This window comes from Anomalospiza imberbis, chromosome 9 (genome assembly GCF_031753505.1).
Source record: "Anomalospiza imberbis isolate Cuckoo-Finch-1a 21T00152 chromosome 9, ASM3175350v1, whole genome shotgun sequence".
Taxonomy (NCBI): Eukaryota; Metazoa; Chordata; class Aves; order Passeriformes; family Viduidae; genus Anomalospiza; species Anomalospiza imberbis.
This window is the reverse complement of record NC_089689.1, coordinates 4,156,917-4,182,876: the sequence shown is the minus strand read 5'-3', so window position 1 is coordinate 4,182,876 and position 25,960 is coordinate 4,156,917. Positions and strand designations below refer to the sequence as shown.

Genomic DNA, 25,960 nt, shown 5'->3' with positions numbered 1-25,960 from the left:
TACCTGTCAGATTTCAAGAGCTCCACATCAATCCTCAAATGTGTATGGCGAGCTAATGGCAGCATTAGACCTGTCTGTGTCAGAAGCTGTTGCACTGGAGTCTCTTTGCTGCTTCTTCACTCCTCCTGGAATCTCTGGAGTTAAGCTCTTGAGATAATGAACACATGTTTCTTCCTTCTCTTCCCTTGCCCTTCCTCTCTCTGTCTTGTTTTGCCTCTTATTTCTGGCTCTAAGTTTCTGAGCTTTAAATGCACATTTATTCATCCTTTAGTGAAGCGTTGTGTTGTGTGTCACTATTCTCTTCCTTATTGCTACATAAATTCTGCCTAATTTTCCCTGTAGTGTAGTTTGTGGTGATAGGCTTCAGTTATTTTACAGGGAGCCCTTGCATTTAATTGTACTGAATTTAATAATAGGAAAAGAATGTGAGAGCAGTGATTTCCCTTCCCCCTGCCTTTTCCTGGCTTTGGTGGGATTACCCAGAAATTGCAACCTTCTGGTTCATTCAGAAGTTCCCTTCATATCTATGTAGTACAAAATTTAGATGTCTTAATGATAAAAAAGCTGCAGCTTCTATTTTAATATTCTTTCATTGCCAGCTTTAAAAAGAGAAAATGTAAGTTGGTGTTGGAATAGAAATTTTTTGCAATATTGGATCTGTTGAACTATGATTCATTTGATAGTCTAGAGTTGTGATTATAAGAAGGACTTGCAAAAACAGGCTGAAAGCAGAGGTGCAGGTTGATGAACTCTCCTGTTCAATTCAATGATCAATCCCTATAAATGGGAATTGAATGGTTATGGACTATTCAGCTGTGAAAAAGCACAGTGACTACAGCCAGAAAGCTTGTGGGATTTAATCCATTTGTTGGCTGTGTTTGATAGTTTGTTGCCTGGGAAGGGCAGAGGAGAGTAAGTGGGAAAAGTAACTGAAAGAACCCAGTAGGGTAGAAGAATGAAGGACAGAAATAAACCCAACTTCTTTCCCAGTGAATGTGACAAAGATCCTGAATAACAAATTGATGTACAGTCATCTCTGCATAAATCATGCACTATTTCTGGAAAACTTCTTGCAGACCTCAAATCCCACTGCAGACCGATTAGTTAAGAGAGCCGGTTTAAGAGGTGTTTGTGTCCTCCCACCTTTGCTTACAGATTCCTTTGAGCCACTTGAAACTGTGGAATTGTAAAACCACAAGCACCAAAGTGCAAGGTTTTAAACAGCTCAGAAGAACAAAGTGCTCCTACAAGGTCAGCTCACAGCCAGAGCTCCTGCAGGGTGCAGGAACCCGGTGGGAGCAGTGAGTTTTGGATTTGCTGGCCTTTGCCTGTACTTCTGAGATCCAGTAAATGTTGAGTTGTTGATTCTCTGTGGACTTCACAGGCTTAGTTATCCTCCTTCCATCAAGATGACCACTGCAGCTTTGCAAAGTCATTCCCTGCATACCTGAATTTTCACCTAAACCACTAAGAAAGGCTAAACTGGGTGTACATTCTGCCATTTAAATGTGGTTTAGTGGCTTGGCAGGAAATGTGAATTTTTATTCACTTGATAACAAAAGCTGTTTAATTTAGGCACAATAGAGGTTTGCAGAGTGGTTGGGATTTGGGGGGAAAGTGTTGGGAGATCTTGTACCCTGACTTGTGAGTACACAGTGACTCATGGTGTTGGCTCTGGGAACAGAGCATTCCACTTCTCGTCTGCTTGGGGAACATCATCTGTGGATGATGAGGAACAAAATAAATAAGAAGATAAAGAGGAGCTCATGCCTTCTGTGCATCAGAAATATGGCCAGCACCTAATCTTTAGGGATCCAGAAAGGAAAGACTTGAAATGCAGACTCTAAAGACAGCTTGTTAAGATAATTCTTTAGATATAAAGACTGAATAAGAGTTTAGATATCAACAACTAAAAATTTTTAAAGAGTAAAAGCAAATGTATATTTACTGTAGGACAGTAAATATCTGTAGCATTATCAGCTCTTTTCAAGCACTTTGGTATCAGTAATTTCTTGCTCATCTATGAGAATTAAAATAATCCAAAAGTTAGATGGCAGATGTGCAGCTTCCCACGGTGACGTTGCTGCATCTGGTAGATGAATTTATCATAGGATCCCAGAAGGTTTGTGTTGGAAGGACCTTAAGGCTTATCTTGTTCCACCCCCCTGCCATGTGCAGGACACCTTCAAATATCCCAGGTTCCTCCAAGCCCTGTCCAACCTGGCTTTGCATGCTTCCAGGGATGGAGCAGCCACAGCTTTTCTGGACAGTCTGTGCCAGGGCCTCCCCACCCTCACAGGGAAGGATTTCTTCCCAATATCTAATCTAAACCTACTCTCTTTGTGCATTTAAGTTCAGTGAAATTTTATATGATACAAGCTGAGACCTGAGACTTCTTTCTAGTTTAATGATTAAATATTCAAACCCTCTTTAGTGAAACAGTTCTCTCAGTTGTCCCAGACTGTCTGTTCTGGCTGCTGTGTTCATCTGGTGTGAGAACTTCAGCAGTATGTTTGACAGGCTAGGTAAATGTGTTAACAGATCCACTGAAAAATCCCCCAAACCAAACCACAATTTATTAAACTCTCAAGGTGATTTGTTAAGGCTTACCTTGAGGATTGGCTTTTTGTATTTAATTGCAGCATATTAAGGAATATCCTTGAGGGGTTTATATTTTAAGAAGATAAACTCAGATTTGCCTTTTTTTTTTCTTGTCTTCTACTACAGTTTATTCCAGAGTAATAATCAGTTTTGTTATGTCAGTTTTCTAGACAGTCAAGAAGGTAAAAGAAGGACTTGATATGCTTGACAGCTTTTCAGACAGGAAGAACTTGATTTTGTTTTGGTCTCAGTTGTCCCTAAATGTGTGTTTGTACAGGGAGGTGAGATTTGGCCCCTCTTGCTGGACATCATGCCAGCTGCGCGATGGTGAAACCACAGCAGCTTCTCATGGGTCTCAAAATTGTGTGTCAACCCTGAGCACGAGCACCTTTTAGTCTAGAGCTGTTTGTGCCTGGCACTCTGGTTGAGATGCAGGATGGCACAGCTGCTCCAAAGCTGTAGCCTGAGGCGCGGGTTGCAAAGGAGACTTTTATGTGTGTTCCATCACCTTTCCTACTTTTCCATGCCTGGTGTGAGCAGAAGCACTAACTGGGTCCCTCTGTCCCCTCCTTTCCCCTGCAGCAGTGGGGAGAGGGTTGTTCTGAGCTTTGGGATCTTTTCCTTTCCTCTTTCCTTTCTGTTTAACCATCTCTAGCCCCAAATTCTTCTGGCTGCTGATGGTCAGAGAAAACACTATTTTTCAGGAAGCTGGGCCAGATAATCTTCGGTCCAGAGATGAGAACTGTAGAAGAAGCTTTAGTGACTCTTAAGACCTGATCTGGGTTTGGGTTTTCATAGTTAAAAAACCCTGGATGCATTAGCATGGAATAGAAATAAATAGAATAACCCCAATTTGGCACAGGGTTGACTTACAGAGCTCCTTCTCTGTTTGTAGCACTTCTGACGTTGGCATTGTCCTGCTCTGTCCTCACTTGCTGTGAAATGAGGAGGGAACAGGAAGCGAGGACCTTGTGTTCATCTAAAGAGGTGGTGTAGGGAATGCTACATTCTGAGGATTTCCTGGCCTTTCTTGTTTTTCTGGAAAGAATAAAACAAAACTTTAATAAGACAAAAAATAAAATCCTTGTCTGTCTGCCTCTTCCCTTGCCACTCCCCGCCACTTCTGCCCTGTGCACTGCGAGCCTGGGGTGGGATGTTTCCAGGCTCCTTTTTGAAGGTATTTATAAATAAGTTGAGGTCCATATGTTTGTTTTTTCCCCAATGATTTCTTTACTGTAAGTCATTGTATTTCTGTGTAATTGATCTACGTGTGGCAACTTGCATCTAGGGAGGGAAGTCACAATTGGGTTGGGTCTGTGCTGTGCAAATGTGGAGAAAGGAAATAAAAAAATAGGTTGACAATAACCCTGATAATGACAGCTGGGGACAGAAACTTGTTAAAAAAATACAAGTTAAAACTAACTTGCTTTGAAACAATAAAAATAAATGGGATGCATAACTGTTATGGACTAAAATAGAGCAGGGAATAGAGGGCACAGATTTCTCTCCTCAGGCCTCAGCCTGCCCAGCAAAATTTAGCTTATAAATATCCATAAATCAAGAAGGGCAAAGGCACTTTAAGATCTGAGTATTTTTAGCAAGAAGGAAAAGCATTTCAGTGGTGTTCCTTCCCATACATTGTGGTTATAAATCCCATTATCTTGGTGTACTTCACAACAAATCAGGATTTCAGGTTTGGTGTCCTCAGTATGTAGATTTTTGTTTCCAAACACAAAAGGGGGGAATTCTCCTTTTCTCTTTGTTTTTTAAATGATTTGGGGAAGGGAGGGAATACATGGCTGGATGTGTGCTGCAGGCAGGAATATCTGGTGGAAAGATGTGAGCCACAGCAGGGCAGGGGGAGCAAATGCCCTGCCATGTCCCATGTAAGGAGATTAGGTTTAGACTGCAGCCTGGACTGAGCAAAAATTAGAAAGGATAATGCTGCATTAATTCACCCAGGTCTAGCTTCTGTAGCACAGTGACAAAACAAAATTAGTAATAGTCTAAAAATACAACCCTGAATAGAACTTTCTCCTCCTCCTTTTGCCCTGTGCTCCCTCCTCCCCTCGTTTCCTGCTTGGGCACCCGAAGTTGGAAACTTAAGAGTGGGTTTTGAATGGGATTTTTCTTCCTCCTCCCATTTGAAAAAAGAATTTTAAGAAGTTTTTTTAAAAGCCTGTTTCTGTTGCAGTGACTCAGTCCTGCAGTGCCTATCTGCCTTGTGTCAGGCATGGGGCTGTCTGGGGGAAGCAGAGTGTGCACATACCCAAACTGTGAGACAAACTTTGAAATTGCACCAAGTGCACTCGGAGCATCAAATGTGCCGGATCACGCTGCGATTCCAGTAACAGCCAGAGCTCTCCTGGCTCCCAGTGGGAACGTGCTCACGCTGCTCCGAAGGGGGAGAGAGGCCAAACTGCACATTCATTTGGATAATTAGGTAAACAGTAAATAGGAGAAGGCCTCTTCTGCTCAAACTCCATTGTTTTTTCCTGAAAGTCTATATTTAGATTTGGCAACCAGATTTATCACAGTGATTGGTGCATTGTTTAAACAAGGTCACCGATGTGTGTGCGTGTTTATCTCTGCTTAACTGGATTGCTTATTTGGTGTAGAAATACCTCCAAAAATATTATGCAGAGCTCTTGAAAACTTGTGTTCCTGTGCCCCAGAGCACATGGTCCTTATTAGAAAATAGATGCAATTATTCATGTTTGGTTTTGCAGCTTAAAGTCCTGAGGGATTTGTACATAAAACTGTAGAGATTTGATTACATCCTGATTTTATGTCTCACTGGTATATGAGTGTTTCATATGTGTAAAAACCTTTTTATAAGGCAGAGATTATAACAAGTTCCTAAGTGAAGCCAGACGGGTGCTGTCCTGCCTGTTGGAATTGGAGTACACATGCTCATTAATTTAGTCTAACTCTGGTGGTTGCTTGTGTCTTTATAAAACCCAGAGTGCCTTTGTGTTTTACATTTAGAGCAAATATTTTGGACTTGTTGGCAGGTTGGTTTGAGACTTCGAGGTACAATTTCAAAGTCAGACTTTATTGTTCACAGCAGTTCCATGCTGCTTGATGAGGATGGAGCATGGTTTACTAACACTGCTAATGTGGTTAGGGAAAAAATAGCAAATATCAGCTCATTTTCCCTTTTACCCATGCAGTGAGAAAACAAAAAAAAGGTATTTTAGAAATGTCAACTGGAGAGGATTTTGCTCTAAGCAAGAGTATGCAGTTCTAAGGGGATTGTTTCCTTAATTTTTTTCATGGTTCTGTTAAACCCTTTGGTTACAATTCCATTTTTTTGCCATGGAAATCATTGAGAATGTGTTTTTTTTTAAGAGATTGCTAACCAGTGGCTGCCTCCCGAAAGTCCTGCTCGCACAGACTTACAAATGGGATTGTGCTCAGTTTGGGAAGGATTGACCTCAGAGAGAGGCAGTTCCAGTCATCTGGTGTTCACACCTAATGAAACAAAACCAGTCGTTTTGGAACTTGAAACAGAAGTGATCTCTGGTACCATAATAGTGAATGAAAGGACACAAAAGAGATGAAGTGCTTGTGCATGGCTTGCTGAAGGATGGGGCTCCACATGCAGCTGACACCCACAGCAGTGCTGAGGGTGGCCTTGGTGGCCTGGGACCCTGCCTGGGATGTAATGACTCGTGCTTCATGCAGATCCTTTTCCACAATGTCCACTTCTTCGTTTTGTGCTGCGGTGAGGAAGTGTCACAAATTAGTTCCTTGAACAGTCTGTGGAAGAAAAATGAGCTTTTTCTCTTCCTCCCTCCTTCCTGTCCCTTCAAAGCTTGAAATTCTCCTGTATCTCTCCCTTTTGGGGAGAGACTCTTTTTGTACATTGAAATTCCCAGGCCACTGCTAGGACACACAGGTTCATCTCTCGGAGATCAGGCGCTGTGTCACCAGCCGTGTCCTACACTGCACATCTTTAATCATTCCTTAAATTGCAAGCACAGAGGTTCAGCCAAAGAGGGTGTGCTCTCTTCTCTCTGTGCTGGTTTGGTGCCTGCAGGTCACCTTGCTTCATCCCTTGGCTCTGTTGGCAGTGCTGGAATCTCCTCCAGGCCTGGCAGCAGGTACATCTTCATCACTGTCCCTGACACGTGGCTTCTGCCGAGTCAAGGCTGTTCTGGCAGACAGCCTGTGGAGAGAAAACTCTGCTGCTTAGAAGGTCATTTACATTTAAGAAATGCTCTTTTTCATCCCCCCCAATCTTTTTTTTTTTTTGGTTGTTTCTTTTACTACTTTCTCAATGCAGTGCTATAGCACCTGGAATTTTACACAGACCCTTTTTCTGTGCTGCTCCTAAGTGTTTTAATTTCAGACTTTTGGAATTTTGACATACTAGGATGTTTAATCTTTCCTCTCTGGAGTTTATTTCTCCATTTAGATGAAGGTTTGATCCTGAATTCCAGCTGTCACTGATTTGTTGTCAGTTGTTGCACTTTAATTTGCTGATATTAACACAACATTCCGATGGGGCTGCAAGGTGGGTGTTAGCATAGTTCTCATCCAGCTCAAGGAATTTCCCTGCCTAAATTCAGAGCCTAAAATAATTCTGAATCTGTAAACTCTTCCTTGTGTTTTGCTGTCCAGGGACATGGCTTAGTGGTGCACTTGGCAGTTTTGGGCTCATGGTTGGATTCAGTCTGAAAGGTCGTCACAGCAGACAGAGTATTTCTGTTACTGGTGGTGTTTAGATGATAAATGCAAGAATTTAATTATGCATGTTGCTAAAGTTCTTTGTTTATATACACTGCAAGAGTACACTCTCCAGTGATTTTGAAGGGTGTTGTCAGTTTGCTGGTGGTTATCTTTTGCTGCCAGTTGACTCTTACAGTGGGATTTCCAGGGTTTGAGAAGCTTTTAAAATATATTTACATTTTAAAATTTATTTACAAAACTAGTATTGTGTGAAGGAGTTGTTGAGATAAAGATAGTTTATTCACTCTAAAAAAAGGATAAAATAAGATAATAAATAAATTATAAATAAAATAACAGTTACAGCAACTGATTAAAAAAATATCCAGAATGAAATTACAAACCCAACTCCTAACATCCTTGGTGGAGAGTTGATAGGTCTTATTTTTGCAGCAGTCTGCAGTGAGGATATGTTCCTTTCTAGTTACATAAAAATAAAGGCTGGAAAGTTCAAATAAATGCACGTGCTATTTGGGCATAGTTACCAAGACCATTTTGGGATCTTTATCCATGAAGTTGCCTATATACTATAACTGTATTTCCTCCCCTAGCAGCTTAGGCTGGGATTGGTTTGATGAACACAGGGATCACTTCTAGCAATAAAAGTGTGTTTTGCTGGTGAAACCTTTGCTTTAAAATTGCAGCAGTAATGATTTTTTCCCCACTCTCTCCACAAAAATCCCAAACACTTCAGTTGGGAATGAAGAGGGGTGATGGGAAGTTAATTTTGCCTGCTGAAAAACAAGGCTATTACAAACTGAAATGAGCAGCTTGTGTATGATATTTCTGATGGTACTAAGCCCAACCTGTAATCATTAAAACATGGACGTCAGACTGGGCATGAGAGCTTTTTTCTTTATGCAGTTGAAGCTAATACATTTATATAAACATAGTGATTTATTTGTAGAGGTGCAGAAGTTGACAGTGAGGTAGGTCAGTGCAGCTGTCGTTCTCCAGGGGCTCTGGTTGGTGACCTGTGGCTCCAGAGGGTTTCCCCCCAGCCTGAGCTCCCTGGGTGCGTCCCAGCTCAGTGTTAAGGCCACAGAAGAGCCAGACCTGTGGCAGCAGCTGTGTCACAGGCCAGGGCTGAGGGCTCTCCTTCCTTACAGAAATCCCTACATCTCCCCAGTTGCCGGCGAGTTTACCTCCAGGTCATGCATTTATTTATTTGCTAAAATCCTTGGCTGGCTGGCGTGGCTCGCAGCTGCGTGTGGGCTCAGCCACTGCCTGTGTCTGGCTGGCTCTTAAATGTACATTTTTATGGCCCTTGAAACTTGGCACGAGCTGTGTTTGGTCGTCAACAACAACAACAAAAGATTGCTAGTGAAATTAAAACCTGGCATCGCCGCTCTGCAGGTTTATTCGTGATGTATTGAAATGGGATTTTCTTGCTTACGTTTCCTGGCACTCATCCAAAGCCCAGCATCTCATAAATTTATATTATCTCTCTCTGCTCTGCTCAGTTGACAGGCCTGTAGCAGCTTCTCATGCAGATCATGGGAACAGCATGGAAAAATGAAACCCCACGTGAAAGTCTCCTGGAGTTTGTATCAGCAGAGCAATTTTAGTGGTTTTGCCAAGGAATTAGAGGGCAGAAATCACAGAATCATTGAATGAGTCAGGTTGGAAGGGAGCACAGGGGGTCATCTGATCCTGCCTTCCTGCTCAAGCAGGGTCATCCCAGAGCACAGAGCAGAGGATTCTATCCAGACATGTCTGGGGTATCTCCAGTGAGGGAGACTCCACAGCCTCTCTGGACAATCTCTTCCAGTGTGTGGTCGGTGCACAGTGAAGAAGTTCTTCCTCGTATTCGGGTGGAAATTCCTGTGTGTCTTGAAGAGTTTTCAGTACCTGCCTTCAGAAACTAGACCATGGCAAAAGCAGAGCTGAGTCAGGCTGGCTTGCTGTAGCTGTAGTGACAGGTTGGGCTTGGAGTTGTGGGGACAGCAGTTACAGCCTGCCTTGACACCAAAATTTAGGTGAGGCGCTCTGTGACATTTAAATGATCTCCTGTCACCATTTAGCTTGTTCAGAGGCACTTCAGTCTCGGCATAGTGATAGTGGAAACAGCGTATCTTGATTTACGTGGGACAAGTGAGCTTGCAGTGTGGTCACTGAAGGCTTGGGCAGCTGCGGGCTTGTGAGAGGCACACGGGGCAGCTTTGCTCTCCAGAGCTCTGCTCTGGGCTCAGTCAGGGATCTCTGTCTTCCAGCCACACCAATTCCAAGCCTCCCTCTCCCAGTCACTCTAACCCCCAGTGCAGCAATTTCTAAGGTGCTGTTTCATTCGTCCTCTGTGTAACTTCGAAACGTTAATTAACACTAAATATGAAGAGGTTGAGCAAGTCAGGTGCACTGGTCTGCCCTGAGCTGAGGAAAAGTCATATCCACCTGCAGGAAATGTTGCAGAGGGAAACAGATGCATCTTGGTGATAGGAGATGGGAAGGGGATGTTAGGTCATTAATTACTTAGCCTTGCATAAACAAAACTTAATATTTTGAAAAGTCTCTAATTTAAAGGGAAGGAAAAATCTTTCATCTTCTATGCTATTTAACTACATGTCAAGTTGGGTCAATTGGAAAACTTTTGTGTTCATTCCTGCTTTATATATTGATTACTTCTCCATGAACTGTTCCAATGCACTGAGCACTGGGCTAGTTTTAAAAGGGAGAAGAGCTAAGGGGAGCTAGACTGCTAAATCCAGGGTCCCTGACCCTCTGTATTCTTTATGCTTTCTCTAGGGAGGATACAGGGTGCAATTTGATTTACTTTTCTACAGGTTAAAGCTCATTTGATGTCTGGTTGTTGGGGACTTAAGCTGGGATCTTTTCAGAAGTGGTATTTGCTTAGCCTGCTAATTTTTCTCAATTAAAAGAGAGGATTTGATTGAAACCAAGTGTGGTGAATAAATGTTAAGGGTTATCATGGATGTTGGTGGTTGTGTGGCATTTTGGTTTTCATTTTTTTCCTCTTTTAACTATCTTTTTTTCCCCTTTTCTGTCCATATCTTGTTTAAAATGGGAAGCTGGTAATTTTGGTTGGTCCAAAACTAAATTAGAATGGAGCAGTACGGTCATGGGAGATTGCAGTTCATCCTTTTTTTACAATATAAAATATTAACTCAAATTTTACACTTTGTAGTGCCTTTACTGAAGCACTAGACAGCTTCCAGAGAGCATGCAGGCATTAAACACTAATTTGCAACATCAGAGCCAGGTTCTCCTTCTTCCAGCTGCTTGGCAGTGGTGTACTTGGGGTTTTCTGTGGTATTGCTTTTTTACTTTTTTAATTGGCTGGTAGTATTTATTAAACAACATACTCTTGAGAAATTGCTGAAGCTCCTTGCAGTAGATCTGGATAGTTTTTCTGGAGAGCTCAATGGTGGAGAGTAGAATTCCCACACAGGAGGCCCTTGGCAAAGATTTATCTTCATATGCTCAGTGCAAATGTAAGGCTGCTTGTGTATATCTTCTGTGAAATGTTATAAAGTTAAGAAATATCATTTTCCCAATACAATCTTAAAGCTGAAATACAGCCACATTCCAACATAGCAAATCTGCATTTTATGCATAAATTACTTAAATATCTAGGAGTAGTGAAATGTAATGCTGTTAAACATGTCAAATGTGATGATTAAGTGACTGGATTGTTCGGAAGAAAATAGTAATTTTCTGAAAAGCTAAATGAATGATTTGGCACAATGAAGTGCAAACACTACCAAAAAAGAAGAAAACTGAGAAAAATTTGCTGGTGGAAGATCACGTTTGTAGGCAGTTGGTATTAAAAACAAGAGTGAAAATATTTCAGATTTTCTCAACTTAATTGACAAACTCATTTCTCCCCCTGACATTATTTTACCTGCTGACAGCTGCGTGGGTGGCTCAGTATGGCTGGGGATCTCACATCACTAATACAGTCACTGCTGTAAGCTGATTTCTTTGTGATACTGAGACTGTGAAATGCTTCCCAGGATAAACTGCTGCTCTGGAAGGACTGGACTGGAGCCTGAGTAACTGGACTGGGGATCAAGGAGAAAGTTCTGCCTTCTGGATTACTTGCCTGCATGTTCTGTGGACACAAGAAATGCTGGAGCCACTTGAGACAAATTTTAACTCAGTGGCACTGAATTAGTGTAGACAAAGGCGTTTTTTGAACATCATCATTGCTGCTGCTGATGTGTGTAAGGAGGGGAGAGATCAGTTTGACTCAAAGCCCAGGCTAAAGTTTTTGAGTTAGCTATTAAAAAGAATTGTCTTATTGGTAGACTAAGCAAACTTGTATCAGTGTTGTTATGTTAACAAACATGTAAACCTTGTCTGCCTTTTTAGAAGCACTTTGAGAAAGACCCTCTCTAGAGTACACTGTGAAGCCTCAGCTAGGCCAAGGATAACGTTCCTTTGATCACAAAATGTGTTCTTCTGAGCAGTGGTAACATGAAATAAAAAGTGAAACCAGAAGTAAAAAAAAAGTAAAAGGCCTTCTCAATATTATTCCAACTTAAAGTAAACTGTGACTTTGATGTTCTTGGGCTTCACGTAGAGTGCTTATTGAAGCCTTTCTCTGTACTGTTAAGTCTGTACAGAGCTGTGGTCCAAGCCCTGCCACACCACTAAAAATAGTTTTGAGTAGCAGTTAACCCATAACTGGTTTTGCACGTTGCTTTGTGCTGTAACTTGAGGCGTGGTTAACCTTTGTGTGTTCCCTTGCTGAAATGGGGGTCTGTGTGAGTCTGTGATCAATGCAACGCCGGCTGTATTTGGAAGGGGGTGGAGGGATGTTTCTGTACAGTCAGGTGTCCACAGGATGGTGGTGAAAAAGGAGGGGAGAATCCTGGTGATCATCTCTGTCCTCATGCAGAGACTGGTGTCTTGCCTAAAGATCTGTCCTGTCCAAAGTGCTGCTGTGCTAAATCCCTGCCTTGGTGCTGCTAGGGTTGTATTATCCAAGCTGAGTCATTCCTCAGGGGTACCAAGTGTTCCAATAGGACAGGTAAGGGCTCTCCAAGGGCTGTTTCAAGAGTGTGTGTGGGTGCCCAGCCTGGCAGAGATCAGCAGGAGTTACAAAGCGCACAAGAAACCCAATAACAAGCACCCCCACGCGGATTTCAGCTCCTGCACTGTCTGCGTTTTCTGTCCTCTCCTGCCCTTCCATGCTCCCAACCCAAAAAGAGGTGGCAATGTGTTAGTGGAAACTTGTGCAAACACAGCTTGCAGAGCTGACCAGAAGCCTGCCTCACATTCTCAGCTTTCCCTGCTGATTATGGCTTGTGCCACTGGAGCCATCCATGGGATGAATCATCTGTTGGATTTATTCATACTCCTGATGTTCCATAAAGCCTGCTTTACCAGCCTGCCTAATTCAAAGCATTTCACCAAAGCACTGCTGCCACATTAGCAGCAAAAGGCTCAACAAGGAGGAGGAGGAGGACCCGTTGCTGGAAGGGGTAGGAGACCCAGTAACAGCAGACCCAGTTAAAACTGGGCTTCTCAGTGCTTCTGGTTTTGCCTCAGTCTTGAAGACATGGACACCTGTGGCCTTTGTGCTTGGTGAAAGGGATCGAGGAGGAGAACAGCCACCAGCAAGAGATGAGGGTCAAGTCAGGAGTTACTTTAAAGAACCTGTGTGAGTCCATGGGGCCAGATGGGCTGCAATCAAAGGTGATCAGCAACCCCTGGGATCAAGAAGCAGAAGACAAAAGCCAGCTAACTTTTTTTCCATTGGAGACTGTGTCTCATTTTTACAGGAGTACCAGTATCTCTGTTCACTGCTTGTGCTTCTTTGAAACTTCATTGCTCTGGATGGAAATTGTAGCAGAGTTGTGGTTTAGGTAAATTTTGTCATTCTAGACTTATGTTCTGAGCCGCGTGATGTTGACAAAGCACAAGAGGCAGCTTCATTATTTGATGAGAAATTGCATTGCAGTGTCTGAGCTGTTTCTGGTTATTTGTTGTGACTTCTTAAACATGGTCATTTTTAGATAGTTGCTTCTGTCATTTATAATTGAAAAGTCTAACTTGCTACTGAGTAGAGAAATTATTTTTTGATTTGAAGGAGGTTTTACAGTAACTCCCCCACTGTTCTAGGGAGCAGTGATACCCTTTCCCACATATACACATAAGTAAGGAGGTTTGTGCATCTGCAGCTGACAGGAATGTGTTTTGGCTGATGAATGCAGCCTAGCTTAAAGGCGAGATCCCATAGTGGGTCAGTTAAGCTTTATTGGTCTGCCAGACCAGATTATCATTTTATTTAACTAGAGGAGTAGTTTTCATTGTTACTTTATTGCCAAGGGTGTGTCAGCATTTCCATTATAAACCCCCTATTTTCAGGGATTTAAGTAGACTTGAGATTTAAGTGTTCTGGTCTAAAACTTGGCAAGCGTGTTCTTCGTTCACCAGCGGATATTTTCTTTATGAGATTTTAGAACAGTCAGCTGTTTCTTAAATTGTAGTGAAGGCAAGAGGGTTTTTTCCTCTTGGTTAAGCAGATAGGACTATTTTTTCCATCTCATTTATTGCAACTAGATTTGTAAAAAATAATCCCCTATTCTGCTGTTTAAAAAGGGAAGAAAAGGGGAGGAGAAAAAGGAGTATCTTCCTGCTGCCCGGTTCTGTTTGCCATGCCTCAAACCCTTCCCTTTGGTCTGTGTTTGAAGTCCCACCCACCCTCTCAGTCCCTTCTCTCCTCCTCTTTACTTATTTCCCTTCAGTGTATTTACACTGCATTGAGTTGCAGGGTTTGTTCTCCTTCCTCCATTCCTCCTCTTTGCTTTCCTGTCTCGTGCTTCCAGCACTCGATTCTGATAAATCTGCCTGTATTAACTTTCTCTGAAAGGCAGCTCTGAGGTACTCTTAAGTGATACAATATACCTGTGGTAAATAGAAATTCTTTTTTTAACTATATATAGTAATATACTTTGCTATTTAACTGAAGAACATGTGCATGACTCTTAGTTGAGTACTGTAATTTTCAACACTTTTCTGAGACATTGCTTCGTCTTTAGAGCAAAGTACTTTTGCATTCCTTTTTTTTTTTTTTAGCCAAATCTTTAATGTAGACTGAAAAAAGCGAAGTGTGATTGGTACAGAACAGCACTGTGGGTTTTCATTGCTAGGCTCTTTTAGTCATTTCCTGAGAGCTTGGTGCAGAAATGTGACAGCCCAGGAAGTGATCGCAAGCTCAGCAAGGCTTCGTGTGCCATTAGAAGTTGGTGTACTACAGGTGAGGGCACGTCCTTCTTGTGGAGATGTAGGAATGCCTGGTTCTGGGATTGGTGCTCAAGGTCTTCAGGAAGAACCTCTGCTGTTTTGCAGTTCACAGCCATGAACAAAGTAACTGGGGATGTAAAATGGTGAGTGAGGAACTACAGCTACGTGACTACTAAGCAACAAGGAATGTAAGTGAAGCGCTGGAATCCAAAGGGTGGAAGATGAGTGCTTTCAAAAAGCATCATAGTCTTTCTCCCAGGACCTTCAGAAGATCTTTGTCTGAACAAGATGCTGGCACAGCTACCTTGAAGGACTATCATTGGTACCACCAAATGAAAAGCAAGAAGTTGAATAAACAGATGAGTATTGACTCAGAGAAACCTTTCGGAGCATACAGGTGGCAAACACATCCTTGGCCTCTCTGGAGGGTAAGCAAAAGAGCGAGCTCCTCCAGTTTGAAAGGGGAGTGCAATGATCCAAGTCTTGCCAAAAGTCCTGCAAGCATGGATGCTACCAGTGCTGACAGTCTCCAGGAAGACCCACCTGAGCCACCCTTCCCGACAAGGAGCAGGCCGTTGCGGGTTCCCTTCAGCCGCTCCCTGTCGGAGCCCGTGCCGCACGCCAGGAGCGGGAATGCGCGGCCGTTCCTGCAAGCCGTGCGCTCGCTGGACGCCGAGCAGCAGGGCTACTTCATCCGGGGCATCTTCTCCTCTCTCTCAAGTGGCTTTTCAAAGATCATGAGTCGGAAAGGGGAGCCTGTCAGTGAGTCCATAACTGAAGGGAAGACAGAGGAGAATCAAATTGTTTTGAGTACAGGTAATTAGCTCTCTTTTGTTTTGTTCTGTTTGTGTAACAGGTGAGTGTAGCGAGGCACATAGTATTGTTTAAACTGTTTTGTAACTTGTTTTTATTAATGTGGCAGTGATGCTCTAATGTTCTGTCTTAACTTTTAAAAAGCAATTGAAAAAAGGTCCTTTTCTGATAAGGAAGTGGTATGAGATATTTTGGTGTGTGCTTTAAGACTTAGAGGTCCCTTTAAAGCAAGCATCACCTGGTGGTAGCAGTAGTGGTACCACCTCAAGTGTGTGGTATACACAGTCCTGCAGGCACCGTATTCTTTGTGGTGTTGTGCTGCCCTGATTGAGATATCAAGCCTGCTCCTGTCAATGAAGTACCAGGCAGAGAGAGAAATTAAGCTGTCTTTTAAACAGAGTTCCAGACAGTGGAATGGATCTAGTTCCTCATACCAGATTCTCCATTTCGTAATCAAGCAGCTCGATTGGTGTCTGCTCTCTGGTAGATGCCAAGGACAGGCATGTTGCAAGGGTTTAGCCAGCTGAGATTGAGGTCAGCAAGATGCCAGTCTGAGATTTCATTTAAATCTACCCTGCTGATAACAACACTCTTAAGGCAGAGAGAGAAAAAATGGGAGGTAAAGAGGATAAGCTTGCCTTTTTTCTCAGGCTTTTCTGAAACTTTCTAGTGGGCCTACCCAGTTTGAACCCTCTGACTGATGATGCCTGGAAACAAATCCATTAAGTTTAAATTTGTAATAAAACTAAAAATAAACCTTCCTTCTCCCCCAAACCTCAGCACTTTTCAGACTCCTCCAGATTATCATATTAAAAACCTGATAACATCTGGGTATGTTTGAGGCTGCTGGACAAGTCATCAATATTCCAAAAAATTCAGTAGTAGTAGTAGTGAAAGAAGAATATACTATGTCTACAGGGGTGTTCAGTCTTTCAGTCACAGTGAAATGTCCCTGACAGGCTTGTGCTTGCTATTGGAAGCTTTCACGTTGCTTTAAAACAAAAACAAATGACCAAAACGAAGAAATAACTAAGAAGGATTATATCTGTTCAAGCCTATTTATTTGCAGTCACTGGTTCATTTCTCCAAGACCTTTTTCAATAGAAATTTGGCACGATGATGCTTAATGAATTGTGTGGAACACATGGAGGGAAAAAGAAAGTAACAGGACTACTTTTCTTCTTTTCCTTTTCTGTTGAAGCCTTCTAATTAAGGAGTTGGTTGGGTTTTTTCTCTCGTCTGTATTTATTCAGATTAGGAACAAAGGTTTCTACTACAGACTCTCACTGTTGTTGAGATCTTCTGGGAAGGTATTCTATGTGATATGAGCATTTGGATAAAAATGCCACAGTCTGTGAAGGGCTGAGCATCCTTCTTTCCTCTGTTCTGGTGCTCTTTGATACCAACTGGTTCTTTCATAATTCACAAGTATAGCCGGTCTCTGTGTTTTGGGATGTTTTGCTTTTTAGCAGCATGTGAAGTAAACAAAGGAAAGGGATTATTTGAGAGAAGGCACCACTTGGTAAATACTTCATGCCAGTTATGGGATAGTGACAGAGCCTTTTGGCTCTTTTTTGGGTGGGCCAAACCTCTGTCTGAGCCTGCCAAAACTGGTTTTGCAAATGGAATCACAATTCAGGAACTGAGAGAAAAACAATGGGTCTCTAGATTAAAAGTCAAACTCTCTCGAGGGAGGAAATTATAGCTGAGAAGGTGTTTGGGGAAATAAATTTGATGAAGTCACCTGTAAAATCACTTGCAACAGCCAGGTCCTGCTTGCACCACTTCGCAGGAAAACAGAGCTTTTGGTGGGATGGACCTCCATGGGGCTTCTTTTCACCCTTTGCCATCACAAACATTCTGTCTCTGATCCCTCAGGTAGATGACAGCTTGTGTTTAACAGAACTAGTTCACCCTGTAAGAGGTGCAGCTGTGTGGGATATACAGTCAGAGGACAACTAATTGCCCTCCACAAGTTTTATTTTTCCTTAAAGTGCTGCCTGTGCCATAATTAGCTGGAGCTGCTGGGCAGAGGCTCCTGCCCTGTGCAAGACTGCAGGCTGAGACCTGCTAAAACAGTGGTAAAACTTGTGAGCTCCTGGGGTTTAGAGCTGAGGTCTGAGGGAGCTGACTCGAAGATAAAAGGGATGAGAGAAATGTACATCTGTCATGTTCTTCAGCCACAATCTCAATGCTCAGAAGGGATCAAATCTTGTGTTCTTCCACGAGTTTAATTCAGTGGGAGTCACTGAATTGTTCTCGGACTGTTTAAGTGCTTGGATGGGCAGAGGGTGTCTTTCCATGCCTATAGTCCTGTTTACTGTTCAAGGAAAAATCCAAGAAAATTGATGTTTTCCTCTCCCCAAGAAGCAGAACTTGGTAATCCTCATGTAGCTGACATCTGTGGTAAAAGTGCTCAGGCACTCGAACTAACCACAGGATGGTGTGAGACGTGGGGTTTCTCCAAAATATGCAAACAGCTTTACACTGAAAAGCTTGATCAAAAGTGCCCCAGGAAATGTCTGTTTGGACAGAAATTCTTGTCACAATGACTGAAACCCAAGAGACCTTTTCTGTGTTGTGAAATACACAGTGGGAGAGGCACACTTTGGACTTGAACCAGGAGAACCCAGGGGTGCATGTTCCGTCTCTCTTCTGTCCACAAAGCCAAGTGCTCTACTTCCACAGCCTCACTCAATTAAAAGTATTTCCACTTTCCTCTGAAATACTTGGAGATTATCAACTTTTTTAAAAGTTTGTCTTCCTTCTAATGCTTGCCTGACCTCTTGTGTTTTGCTTCATCTCTGTGCCAGAATGGCAGAATGGTTCCCTTCTTCAGGAAATGCTTAACTCCCAAAAGAGGACCAGTTGTTTTTATGACAGCTTGAAGAGGGAAGTGGGATTTAAAAAGAAAAGAAAAAACAAGATCTGGATAAATATTTTCCAGTTGGTCTCACAGTCTAGGAAGCATGTTCAGACACTGTTTCATCGGTTCTTGGCTCAGCAAATCCCTCCTGGATGGACTCATTCCTCTTAGGCGATGAAAGGATGCTGAACCCCAGGAGAGCTGTGTCCTTTGGCTCTGCCCAGAGCCTTGGCTGGATGCAGAGCCTCCCCAGAATGCATGGCAGGCTTTCTGCATCCCACTGCAGCGTGGCTTTGGGGAGAGGGGCACAGATGGAGTGGACAATCAGCAGGAATAGCAGAGCTCTTTCCTGGTGTGCTGCGTGGGTCTTCCCAGGAGCAGCCTGGGCCGGGTTTGGGTGTGAATGGAGTGCTTTTGGTGCATATCTGCTGATTTCTAACCACTCCTAGAGCCAAGCATTTGGAACCAGCATTTCCACTGGCATGTGCAAAGCCTGAAGGTAAAAGGTCTTATACTCACTATTATTATTATTATTATTATTAATTTGCTACTTAAGAATTCTAAGAACATATTAATTTCTAGTAAATATGTTAGCTTGAGGAAGGAGAAGTGTGGTTCTGATAAAGTAACAACTTTGTCAGAGAACATTATTTATTGAGAACATGCCATGATATGGGTAGAAAGAAGATAAGGAGCTATGCAGACAAAGCCTTGGATCCAGGGTTGTGGGTGAGCAGCTGCACCTGTTCTTATTATTTCTGAGCAATACCAGTGACCCTTTCACACTCTTGAGAATGGGTTTGTGAGAGAGTTCTCAGATAACATTTATTTCACTGTTGCTTATCTGGATCTCAGGGTGGTGTGTGTTTAATTGTAGACTGATGACAAAATAATCCTTCAGTAGAATGCCTTACCTATATCTTCCCTGGGTATCTCTGGTTTGGTTTGAGGGGGTGAGGGTAAACACTGGTTTCTTTTACTTAGTGTGTGTTTGGTTTTCACAATCGCTCTCTTGTTAATGTTTTTATAAAGACAGTTCTTCAGAATTCCTTCCTTCTCTTTTGTCACCTGGATAAAGATATGTTTCTTCAGTCTTTTAATTTTGATTTCAAGCTTTCATTCATTTTATAGAGGATTTTTTGTGCCTTGAATGAGAGAATATTTTATATCCTTGCTTTTCCAGAAGTGCTTGGGTTTCCTATAATTCACTAAAGTAATTTGAACTCTATGCCCTCTTTAAGATCTTTACACTGTAGGTTTATTAAATTACATTTCATACATATTTCCATACAAATTTGTCTAGAGATTTGTATTTTCCCATTTACAGCTCAAAACCAAGGCAGTTCCCCATTTGGTTTCTTTCAGCAATTCCCAAAATACAAAAGGAATTTAGTATTTACTACTCATTGGAGCAGCTTTTCTGTATTCATGTTTTTAAAACCACTTGCTCATTTTAGAAGCCCTTCTACTGACTCATGTTCCTCCACTCCCAAATCTCTTTTGCTCTTATGTAGTTTATTTTTGGTGGGGTTTTTAATAGGGAAGTTTTACACAATTGAGCTTATTCATGTGTTCCTTTAAGTGCTGTGCAAATGCCTTGTGCTGTGAAACCTGATGTTGCCGTGGAAAGGTGTAGTCTTAGTGTTCAAGCTCCTTCACCTTTAATTATCAGAGCAGATTCAAGATAGCTGCTTGTACAAAATCCCTCATTGTATTAAGCTGTAGTTTTGTGTAGTTATAAATATGAAAATAGCACATTGCTGCCCAGTTTCTCTCTCTTTTTTAAGCTGTAGTGTGGTCTCGTGGTAGCAAATGTTAACATGGTATATTTGAACTTACAGGGATCTGGGGATGCACAGGAAACATTTCTGGCATTTGACAGCTTTAAGTATCACTTAAACATCCCTCCCCACTACTTCCTTCTGCCTGGTTCATCCCAGGCATTGTAACGTTTAATGTGGGCTATAGGCTAATACTATGCAGCTGAATATTTATGAACACAGCACAAGATAATTAGCTGTAATATCTGAAGCCAATAAAATTACGCTTATCTGATTTTAATTCCACTTAATGGACAGTATCTCTATGCATGTAGTTGCAGTAATTTCAGTGTTCACTGGTGATTTTCATGCATTTAATCCCCAGACCACTTTGTCAGAATCCAAAAATTCACATTCAGTGGGATGAATGAGGATGCTTATATTTGTAAGAGCTGTTTTCTGACTCATGAAATCATAGTAAGTGACTGGCAGGTGTTATGTTCCTTTTTGCCATTTTTGTGGTCGGTATCCGTGGGACTGTCGGGATGTTGTACTTTATGCTGCTTATGCACAGGAGTCTGACAGCTGGTGCATGCAGGAATATTATCTGTGATTACCTTGATGGTGAGAAATTATTGCATGGGAATTATCTGAGGAGAGGGTAATCGTGTCCTGGAGACGTCTTGTCTCCTGTGTTTTCTTAGCAGGGAGAGAGGGGTTTGAAGAGATTCAGCTTTCTTAGAGGCAGCCAAAGAGTGGAAGTGTGGAGATTAGGAGAAAGGGCTCCCGGTGAAGTAAAGCTCTGGGGTTTTGGTGGGAGAAGCTTTTCCTTTGATAACAGGCCAGACAGGGTCAAAAAGAGGTGGCTGGAGGAGGAAAAAACAGTCTTTGCTTTCCAAAGGAGAAGCTGTGTCTGGAGCAGGCGGATTTGGAGTCTGTGACAAAGCTCTGTGTTCCAGCTGTGGAGTCTCCAGAAAGAGAACCTTGGGCTCTGAGACCCAACAGGGAAGGACGTTCTGGAGGGCAGTGGGAGATGCTCACAGCCCAGGGCTGTCTGCGGGATGTCAACACCTGCCCCACAGCCCAGGAGGGGCCCAGACTGGTCCTTGCCAATCCCCTTGAGGGGTCAGCAAGCCCAGGCTTGGGAAGTGTGAAAGAAACCGTGTTAGACTCTTCTCAAAATTCTGTGTTCCTCTTAAAGACAGGCCTAAATCGCAGCTGCCAGAGGGTACAGAAAAGGGAAGTGTACCCAGTGGTTCAGTTACTGCTAAGCTTATTTGACACTGGAAATGGGAGCCTTAACTCTTCCTGACACACATACATTTGGGGCCTGTAGTGAGAGGGTAACTTCTGCCATGGTAAAATTTTCTTCAGGCAAAGCTCCCTGGTTTGCATTTCCACAAACGCTGCCCGTAATGGAACTTGGCGCGAGATGAAATTTGCCTGCATGCTTACACAACGAGCGCTTCCGAGGCACATTGACCCTTTTTTCCTTAAAATAACAAATGCAGAGGAAAGTATTTGGGTTTTAGGCCTTTGGTTTTTTTCCAAATAACGAATGGTGCAGATTTTGCAGTGCTAACAGTATGTGATTTAGCACTCAAAGCAATGGCATTTTAGAAGTAAACATGTGCAAGATTATCTCTATGCACTTATTTATCCCATTACTTTGCTATAGAGTTACTTGATTGCTTTAACTAATTAACTTGTATTATCATTTAGCCTTATGCTTTCTGTGGTGATACTTTCTCTGTGGTAGTTCCTCAAGAGACTCTTTAGACTCTTTTGAAATAAATACTTCATAATCCTGTAAAACATCACTTGTTTAAAGGAAGCTGTTTATGTAAACAATAGACTAATGCATGAAACTCTTGACATGTTAGCATTGAAACCAACTGTCTCCCAAGTGGTTTTGCTCTTACTCTGAGGAAAGCTGAAGCTCGGCATCTGGTCTTCTGTGGGCGAGAGAGCTTTTTACAAGTTACGGGACCACTTGTTCAAATGAAGTTAAAAAATATTTCCTACAGAGAAGGTGATAGAAAAAAAAATTACCAAAATAGCTTCTTAAAGAAGCTCATGTTTTAGAGAGTAGGCATTCCCTGTCTTTGTGCCTTGCAGGGAATAAGCTGGTCATTTTAATCGGTGCATTTGGTATAGAAGATCTTTCTCAGAACATGGGAATTTAGTAAGGACATGTAGTGATAGAATATGAGGTTAAGGTTTTAAACTGAAAGAGGGGGGGTTTAGTTTCCATATTCAGAAGAGATTTTTCCCTGTGAGGGTGGTGAGGCTCTGGCACAGGGTGCCCAGAGAAGCTGTGGCTGCCTCATCCCTTGAAGCATTCATGGCTAGATCAAACAAGGCTTGCAGCAACCTGGTCTGGTCAAAGGTGTCCCTGCCCATGGCAAGGGGTGGAACAAAATAATCTTTAAGGTCCCTTTCAATCCAAGCCATTCTGGGATTCTGTGGTACTGTGAAAAACCACTTGTCTGGAAACTGCTGTAGGGATGAGCCAGATGAGTGACAGTGATGTGTGAGAGCAGGAGTGAGCAAACCCACTGCTGCAGTCAAATGCATTTTTTTCAACTGTCACCACACATTGCTGTCTATAGGTTTGAGACTTAGGGGATCAGAATTATGTGGGTTTTTTGAGGTTTGAATTCTAGTTCTTGAGATTTGTTAATTGTGCAAAGATCTCTGATTCTTCTTGCCCTTCCTTGCCAAAGACAAATGTCTCTTTCTAAAAGGTGCAAGAAAGTACTCTGTCAAGTCCAATGGCAAGTTGTAAGCAGACCTGCTTACTCATTTTATGTCTAACTTCAGCTGCTTTTGCATGTTTTATAGGTATTGAAGAGCTTTTCTGCACCCCATATTCTGACTACTCCCAAGTACAATCTTCTGAGACTATCACGTATTTCTGTGATGATAGTATGGTCAGAGTTTTAGCTGCATCTCACTCATCCTAAGATGAGTTGCTGTTGATTTTCTTCTCCTTACACCTATGAATTTACAATCTATTTTCATAGAAAAAACAGTAGCCCTTTTGATGTAGATACTCCTAAAAGCAGTTTTCCTCTAACAGTCATTTAGTGACACAGATGCTTTGGCAGGCAGGCTTGGCAGGTTTTGACACAGTACTACAAAAAATCTGCCGAACTCCAAACTCTTGCAGTGTGTCTCCATCTACCTTCTCTCTCCTCTTAGTTCTGGCTGCACTTGTACACAAGAAGAGGCTTTGTTGGCAGCACAGATCCAGGCAGTGCCACTGAGAGAACTGCCTGTGAAAGGAGGAAGGTGAACACACAGATCCAAACAGCTCCCAGTTGCCTTCAGTTATCTCCACTCACACAGTGCTTTTTTTAACATTACTGATGGGGTATTTTGGCTGTGTCCTGTATAAATAGCCTCTCTCAGTAACCACTTCCTCTGCCAGCTTTGTGAAGCAGTGAATCCTTGCATGCCTGATGTGCCGTGGTGCTGCTTTTGCAGGCTGGGCTGGCTGAGCGTGTGGTGCTCAGCAAGGGGAGGATTCTGGCTGCACTGTGGTTTATTTGTAGGTTTCCTGTCAGCCCTCCTGTAGCTGATAAAACGAGTGTGGTTCAAGCCACTGATGTCTTGTATGATAGCCTTTTCCTTTATTGAGATAGTACTTAAATGACACTGAGACTTACTCTTTACAGAAATTGCGATGAAGTTTTGAAAAGGAGTGGGGAAGGAAGGGATAAGTGTTCAGTCTTTTGTGGCAGAGACAAATCATTGTCTTGATGTTGGTTTTCATTATTTCCAACTGTGCCTTCCCCTCCCACTTGCATATGCAGCTGTCATGTGGTGATTTGGCTCTTCTTTATGGTAAAAGAGTGTTAGGGCTGGCCTGTGTTGGTAAAAGCCTTCCAGTCCAGAAGAGCTGGTTGACAGCACAGGGCATCTAGGAAAGTACAGAGTACCCTGGCAGGGGAGCAGGTGAGGCCCTTGTGCCTTTGTGTGGTTGGGCATCAAGAGGTTGGTTTGTTTTATATGTCTTTTTTGTATCTTTTACTGTTACTACATAATCTCAAGAAAATGTCTGGGGCAGTCACCCTGGTGCTTCAGCACAGTCAGTCTATGTGGTTAATACTAAGGAAAGAGCAAACAACATGTCATGAAAAGGTGGTGCAAAGCTTTCTGCATCTTGGCCGTACAGAGACAAATCCTGAAAAATCCAAAATCAGGCTGGTACCCTCCTACACACTCGAGTGCTGGTGAGCACAGGCCAGGACTGGGGAGCTGGGACTGCTGTGGGGTGTGCCCAGACCCAAGACAGCACTGCTAATGATGTAGTCCCCCTCCTCACACAGACACGTGGCTGCTGTGTTCACTGCTTCAGCTGTGCTAACAAGGGGCTCTTGGCTGCTGTACCCACAGCAGCACGGAGGAGGCTGCCACAAAACCTGCCCAGGAGCTCCTTAGAATGGCAGTTCCTTAGCTCCTGCTTGGATATTCTCTAAAAGGGGAAGACTTCTTTCCAAGAAATCTATTTTCCCTTCTTCATTGTGGCGTTTCTTTTGAGCTTTCTGTGGATGCTTCATGCCTATAAACAGAAGTGAAGGCCCTTAAATATAATTGTAAAATGCATTGTTATTTTTTCTAGGGGGGAATTACACATGTAGAGCAGGAGTTTTGAGTTACTTTGACAAAAGACATGAATGGCTCAAACGTACTAATTGAAAAATTTCTGTTTGCACAGGAACCAAAACAATTTATTGGGTGCATATGTAGCATCTTGTAGAGCCAGCAGCCACAAAATGCAGGAGCCTGGCTGTGCTGTGCAGCATATGTACCCAGGCTTCTGACACCTTCCTACTGTTACTGTGGAAACTATAATTTCCAACACAGCCCTGCAACAGGGGGTTTTTATCTGTAAAAGGGGACAAGGTCTGCAGATGAGAAAGAAATACTCCTGTGCAGTGGGAAGCTAGCTGGGGCACTAACTGTGCTGGATTTGCATGGTTGTGCTTGATGTGGAATTGCACGTTCAAATGGATGTTGATGTGCTTTTTGTAATTTTAATGGTAAAAATCCAGGTGGGTGTGTTGTAAATGCACTGAGACATATGGACCTAAGGAGACTTATCCTGAGGAGTGGAAACTAGGGAACACAAGGGAAAGAAAAAACATCCTTAGAGAGTCAGACATTTCTGAATTATCAGGTATGCAGGAGGAACAAAGTGACAGCAGAGAGGCTCATCAGACTCCCTCCCTCCCCCAACAGGCCCGGCCTGAATTAAAAACACATACAGCAATCTCCACTCGGAATAACTTCTGCATGGCTATATAATTTCAAAGAGAAATGCTTTCAGGGTGATGATAGGTTTTGTCTACATCTGTAATGTCTCATTTGTCTTTGGATACCCAACAGCCTTTGCTTTGTTTATTCAGAGCTAAGCAAACATGAAGCTGAATGTACTTTCCAATGATCAATGTAAATCAACGTGAAAAATGGAAATCATTATAAAACATACACACACATATATATTTAGTGAGGTTTGCTAGATTGATTGCTCCTAAACCTAGAGCTTGGCTGCTCTTACGTGCAGAGAATTCACAAAGAGACAGCCATAGCCCAGGGACAGTGAAGTGTGGTCACTGATGGATAAAATAAAATTCATGTCTGTTTGCATTTTAATGGATTTTAATCACATGAGAGTTTGGGGGGAAAAATAGATTTTTTTTTTCTTTCTTCTCATCATTGTGCCTGATTGCATCAGGGCTAACAAAAGTGGTCCCAGGTACTGAGATACCGTTTTCAGTTCTTGTGCTCTTGTTTAAAAAGACTTTTGCAAAGACAAGGGACGTGCACAATCATCATTAGTCACTGAGAGAAGGACAATAGTACTGGTCTGTAGATGTGGCAAGGAAAACAGAGCTTGAAGTTTTTGGCAAAGTAGTGAGGGGGAAATGAGCAAGATGCCATAGATGGTTTTTATCACCAGAGATTTACAAAA

The 25,960-nt window shown here is 42.5% G+C and overlaps 1 protein-coding gene across 11 annotated transcripts in view; it reads left to right on the top strand.

The window, feature by feature from the left end:
* RASAL2 (RAS protein activator like 2) overlaps positions 1 to 25,960 on the top strand; it is a 159,533-nt gene that overhangs the window by 42,781 nt on the left and 90,792 nt on the right. For 3 of the 11 annotated variants that reach the window (XM_068199435.1, XM_068199432.1, XM_068199431.1), the window contains exon 1: positions 14,465 to 15,357. The exons of 5 other annotated variants lie outside the window; for them this stretch is intronic. In XM_068199435.1, coding sequence (XP_068055536.1) covers positions 14,763 to 15,357 — 595 coding nt within the window. In that variant the 5' untranslated portion in view covers positions 14,465 to 14,762. Of the gene's footprint in view, positions 1 to 14,464; positions 15,358 to 25,960 lie in introns of those variants that run through there. 3 more of the 11 variants (XM_068199436.1, XM_068199433.1, XM_068199434.1) reach the window with 2 other exon arrangements.